We start from the raw sequence: 6,023 nt of genomic DNA, 5'->3' as shown, positions 1-6,023 counted from the left end.
TTTTTTTTTTTTTTTTTTTTTTTTTTTTTTTTTTTTTTTTTTTTTTTTTTTTAATAATCCAATTATATTTGGTATTAGCTTAGGGTTATTGGATGTAGCCATTTGTCCTTTAGAGATGTCCTCGGGGCAAGGACTTGAGTCTTTCCCGTTCCTCGTCCCTTAAGTCTTTCTCGTTCCTCGTTCCAGTCTCTTATTTCAATATCTAATTTTTTTTTAATTTATTTTCGAGATTGAATTTTGTTTTTGTTTATATATATATTTATTTATTTATTTATTTAAAATTATTCATTTCATAAAAAAAAATTAAAAAAAATTAGAGAATATATTTTTTTTGTTTTTTTATATAAAAATATAATTTTCGAAAAATAAAAATAATATCCAAGATTATATTATATTTTTATTTATAAAATATTAATTAATTTATGAGAACGTTTTATTATTATTATTTTTATATAATTTCTATTAAATAACTATTTATAGCAAACCTTTAATCTTACCTCTCAAACTCTAATGGAATTGAATATACTCCATAAAGTTGGGAAGAGTTTTTTTCTAAATTAAATAATATATTAAAAATATAATTATTTATTTATTTTATTAAAATATTATAAAATCTCTTTATTTATATATATATATATATATATATTTAACTTATTTGAGTCATATATATATTAATACATCCATTTTTAATATTTAATGTATTAAATACAATATAAATATATTTTTTTAATGTTTTATATTAATTTATCTAATATATTAATAGTAATTTAAAATTTTTAAATTAAGTATATTTTTACGTTTAATATATTTAATATATCAAATATAAAGTATTGATTTAAACTTTTCGAGCGAGTTAAAAGGGATGAAATAATATAAAAGTAATTAATTAAAATTTTTAATTACTTAATTTTTTTTTTTATTATAGATCACTCTACTATAGATTAGAGCGGCAGTATATACGATAAGATGTCTATGAATATAATTATTACATATATGTTATTATTCCAGAGTTATTCGTAATTATAGCTAGGTTAAAAGTCTATTTTGCCCCTATAATTACTTCTTATACAAAGTATCACTAGCCCTGTAATGAACAATTAGTTTTTGATTCAATAGGGTGGGACCTGATTGTTTAAATCTCGAAATCAACACTTCAGAAAAAATATTGAATCCCATCACGTGATATTGTGTTTCTAACTTTTGGATGAAAGTCCCACGTCGGCTAATTTAGGGAATGATCATGTGTTTATAATCAAAGAACACTCTCCTATTGGTATGAGGCATTTTAAGGAAGCCCAAAACAAAGCCAGGAGAGTTTCTGCTCAATCAAAGTAGACAATATCATACCATTATGGAGAGTCGTGTTCAACTAACACTAACCCTCTATTTGATCAAGTCTCATCTATATATTATACACTCTTTAAGTTATTTCTGGAATAAGATCGTACTTGATTCTTCCGATTTTGTTGGTTTGTTGTTTAAAAATTGTTAATGGAGAGTGTACAATTAGGCAGGGATTAAAAGGGTAGTGGTTGGGATCCGGCATCCCTTGCAACATCTAAGAGGAAATGCTGTGAGGGCTTTAAGAAGTCAAGGGGTTGAAGTTGATGTTCTTGGAGAGGATCTTCAGAGTATAGCCATTGAGGTAAAATCAATATCAAGATACATTGAGTTATGATAGTTAGATATCTGTTCTTCATGATGCAGTGTTGCTTTGTGTTATAGGATGCTCGGAAAGCTTGCCTTCTTGTTAATGCTCCATTGATCTGTAAAGCTGCTTCTCAACTTCCTTTCTCTGTTCTTAAATATGCCATGACGCTTGATGGTTAGTATTATACTTTCATACCCTCTTTCATTTCTCGAATATCATATTGTCCTCTTTCGGCTTTTCCTTTCGGGCTTCCCCTCAAGGTTTTAAAACACGTTTGCTAGGGAGAGGTTTCTGCACCTTTATAAAGAATACTTCGACCGACATGTGATCTCACAATCCACCTCCTTTGAGTCCTTGCTTGCACTCGTTCCCTTCTCCAATTGATGTGGGACTCTCCGTTCAACCCCCTTTGGAGCCCAGCGTCCTTGCTGGCACACCGCCTCGTGTCCATCCCCCTTCGAGACTCAACCTCCTCGCATCTGGTAGATAGAGGTTTCCAGACTTTTATAAAGAATGTTTCGTTCTCATCCCCAACCGACATGGGTTCTCACAATCTCATCCCCTTCGGGTCCTCGCTAGCACTCGTTCCCTTCTCCAATTGATGTGGGACCCCTCGTTCCACTCCCCTATGGGACCTAAAGTCCTTGTTGGCACACTGCCTCGTGTCCTACCCCCTTCGAGGCTCAACCTCCTCGCGTCTGGTAGATAGAGATTTCCACACCCTTATAAATAATGTTTTGTTTTCCTCCGCAACCAACATGGGATCTCACAATTCATCTTTTTCGGGTCCTCGCTAGCACTCGTTCCCTTCTCCAATCGATGTGGAACCTCCCGTTCCACCTCCCTTCTGGGCCTAGCGTCCTTACTGGCACACCACCTCGTGTCCACCCCTCTTTGAGGCTCAGCCTCCTCGCTAGCACATTGCCCGATGTCTGGCTCTGATACCATTTGTAACGGCCCAAGCCCACCACTCACAGATATTGTCTATTTGGGCTTTCCCTGTCGGGCTTCCTCTCGAGGGTTTTAAAACTCATCTGTTAGGGAGAGGTTTCCACACTTTTATAAAGAATGTTTCGTTCTCTTTCCAACCAACGTGGGATCTTACATTTTCTCTCTTCTGATAGTTTTCCAACTAGTTCTAGTTCTAACATATATGAAGATGAAAATGGTGAATCGAAGTGACTTTACTTTAACTATCAGGGAAAATCGCTGCAACTACCGGTGATGCAACCTGGATCAGCGGCGTTACAGCCCGACACCGGCTCTCGGAACTACGAGGAAGAAGCGATGCTATTATAGTAGGAGGCAATACCATACGCAGTGATAGTGAGTTTCACCATTTCTCTATTACTCTCTTGTTGTTAAGTGGCACAAGTTCTTAATGTTCTTCAATCTTCATCAGCCAATCTTGAGCTGTCCTCTGCATTAGATCCCAGACTAACTGCAAGACAAAGTGGAGGACACACTCCCCTTCGTGTTGTAATGTCAAGAACACTTAATCTTCCTGAAGAAGCAAAGGTTTGGGATACAACAAGTGGTATACCAACCATGGTTGTAACACAAAGGGGTGCTAGAAGGAGTTTCCAAAAATTTCTTGCATCGAAAGGCGTCGAAGTGGTCGAGTTCAATATCCTCAACCCTCGAGATGTAATGGAGTATTTTCACGATCGAGGGTACCTTTCGGTTCTATGGGAGTGTGGAGGAACACTTGCAGCTTCAGCCATTGCCTGTGGGATAGTCCATAAGGTAAGGTCCTGATTCCAAGGGGCTCATTTGCCTTTGCAACACTAACTCTGCAGCCATTTTTCAACGCAGGTGTGTGCAGTGGTTGCTCCTAAGATCATTGGAGGGAGTAATGCTCCATCTCCTGTTGGTGAGCTTGGGATGATTGAGATGTCTCAAGCTTTGAAACTCGTCGATGTTCATTACGAGAAGGTTACTTTTCATTGATCTTGTTCACCGTCACTGATATGGAATCAACCCAAGGGAAATTTTTAGAACGGATACCTTGATGATCAAGATCAAGAGTAAAGAAAAGTCGTGATTCAAATCACTCCACAAGAGGTTTGATCAATAGACACAAGAATTTGCAAAGTAAAAGCTTAGCTCAAATTCTATTCTTTAGGTTTATTGAGAGCTAAGCTTTTACTTTGCAGATTCTTGTGTTTAGAACTTGCATGTTAGAGCCATTCAAATGGTATTGATTAAACCTCTTGTGGAGTGATTCGAATCACAAGTTTAGAAACGAGTTTTCTTTACTTTTGATCTAGATCATTAAGGTAATCCGTTTCAAAATTTGTCCTTGAGTTGATTCCATATCGGTCACCAAAAGATTTCTAAGTTGTTTATGAGTATATGGCTCTTGCAGGTTGAGGAGGATATGTTGATCAGTGGATATCTTCAACCTATATCAGATGTTGCTCCTGTTATACCATCACGGGATGCAACCTTAGCAGCTGACCCAGCTGTTGCTCCTTGTGAACCAAATATCATATCGTTCTATAATTCATGGGATCATTATGGCTCACTTTCTAACTTTTCACCTCACTCTGTTCATATGGCTGATGAGAATGGTGATATTAGTACTTGGATGACGGTCGAGCACTATTATCAGGTACCCGTTCTTGCTTGTATTGTTTCATCGACGTTCTTTTTCCTTTTTTCGATGATACACTAATTTAGGGAATGATCACGAGTTTCTAAGTAAGAAATACATCTCTATTGGTATGAGACCTTTTGGGGAAGCCTAAAGTCCATGAGAGCTTATTCTTAAAGAGGATAGTATCATACTATTGTGGAGATCTATGATTTCTAACATGGTATCAGAGTCATGCCCTTAACTTAGCCATGTCAATAGAATCCTCAAATGTCGAACAGTGAAGTTGTGAGTGTCGAACAAATGGTGTATTTTGTTCGAGGACTTTAGAGGAGTCGAGCCTCGATTAAGGGGAGGATGTTCGAGTGCTCCATAGGCCTCAAGGGAGGCTCTATAGTGTACTTTGTTCGAGGGGAGGCTTGTTTAGGATTGTTGGGAGGGAGTCCCACATTGACTAATTAAGAGAATGATCGTGGGTTTATAAGTAAGGAATACATCTCCATTTGTACGAGGCCTTTTGGGGAACCTCAAAGCAAAGCCACGAGAGCTTATGCTCAAAATGGACAATATCATACCATTGTGAAGATCCGTGATTCCTAACCATATATGTCTTAACTAGTTGAGATATGCTCAAATTGGTATGATCTATATAGGCTCACAAGTTTATTGGGGTCGATGATCCTGTCGCTCAAGAATACGTGGAGAAGATCAAATCAGCACGAAGTCCCGAGGAAGCAACAAGGATTGCAAGGCTATTGCAGAAGCAGCGGCCTGATTTGGTATGGTTCCTCTATCTAGATTAAGTTTTCGTTGACGTAGTTCGTTTCGAACGGGCGTCGTACCGATATAAAACTTCTTGATCATACCGAGAATCTTCGTCCAAAACTCCCGATTCCCTTTGCAGGTGAGACCTGATTGGGATACTGCAAAGCTTGATGTTATGTACAGAGCATTGAAATGCAAATTTTCAAGCAATCCTGGCTTGAAATCCATGCTACTATCAACTGCTGGATCTGTTCTAGTTGAAGCATCACCACATGATCTTATTTGGGGTGGAGGTCGATTTGGAGATGGTCTAAATTACTTGGGGAGGTTGTTGATGAAACTACGAGCCGAGTTCCTTTCTCAATAGTCGAAACCGAACCGGGACGACCCGAAATTCAAATGAGAGAAAAGAACATAAAATAGATTCAATAATCACTTTAGGAGCAATTTCCTCTTTGTGCTTTTAAATAAATCATGTTCAATAAGTCGAGCTATGCTCGTGTTATGTCGAAAAAAGTATTGATATCGTATGCAAATAAAGATACAAAGAGGTATATTTTTTATGAATAGTTGCAAGAAATTCTTGAATATGGACCGAGAAAGTTCTATATTCCAATCTTTCACTCAAAGTTTGTGATAAGAATCATGCTGTTCCAAATGTTCCAACTGGATGTATTACACGGTAAGAAGATTCAACAAGCCTTCATTCTTTATCTCCCAAATAAGATATTCTCTCCCAAATAAGATATTCTTGGTTCAACCTTCATTGACCGTTTGGAGCTTCAATCATTTCATGTGTTACAACTTGATTCGATTAAGGAAAGACCGTTTGGAGCTTCGAAAGTGAATATTTACACGGTTGAAGTAGTGGATGAGATTGCTATAACTAACCTTGATTGATAATTTGTTAGGAAGTTTTATAAATTTATTTTTGTGGAGATACATTCAATTATTAAAAAATGACACAAAATATTACTTTATTTTCGGTTTATACTAGTTCGGTTAAAAAAG

At 36.8% G+C, this 6,023-nt stretch overlaps 1 protein-coding gene across 1 annotated transcript in view; it reads left to right on the top strand.

Annotated features, from left to right (window-relative positions):
- The window catches only part of LOC111779681 (riboflavin biosynthesis protein PYRR, chloroplastic-like), a 6,517-nt gene extending 917 nt beyond the window's left edge, over positions 1-5,600 (top strand). Inside the window, exons 2-9 of the mRNA XM_023659791.1 lie at positions 1,511-1,645; positions 1,726-1,825; positions 2,852-2,977; positions 3,054-3,397; positions 3,467-3,586; positions 4,020-4,265; positions 4,901-5,026; positions 5,152-5,600. Of these exons, the coding sequence (XP_023515559.1) occupies positions 1,511-1,645; positions 1,726-1,825; positions 2,852-2,977; positions 3,054-3,397; positions 3,467-3,586; positions 4,020-4,265; positions 4,901-5,026; positions 5,152-5,379 (1,425 nt within the window). The 3' untranslated portion in view covers positions 5,380-5,600. The remainder of the gene's footprint in view (positions 1-1,510; positions 1,646-1,725; positions 1,826-2,851; positions 2,978-3,053; positions 3,398-3,466; positions 3,587-4,019; positions 4,266-4,900; positions 5,027-5,151) is intronic.
- The last annotated feature ends 423 nt before the right edge of the window (positions 5,601-6,023 follow it).

This window comes from Cucurbita pepo, chromosome LG18 (genome assembly GCF_002806865.2).
Source record: "Cucurbita pepo subsp. pepo cultivar mu-cu-16 chromosome LG18, ASM280686v2, whole genome shotgun sequence".
NCBI classification, from domain to species: domain Eukaryota; kingdom Viridiplantae; phylum Streptophyta; class Magnoliopsida; order Cucurbitales; family Cucurbitaceae; genus Cucurbita; species Cucurbita pepo.
Note: the sequence above shows the minus strand (reverse complement) of the source record. Positions and strands in the feature narration are given on the sequence as shown.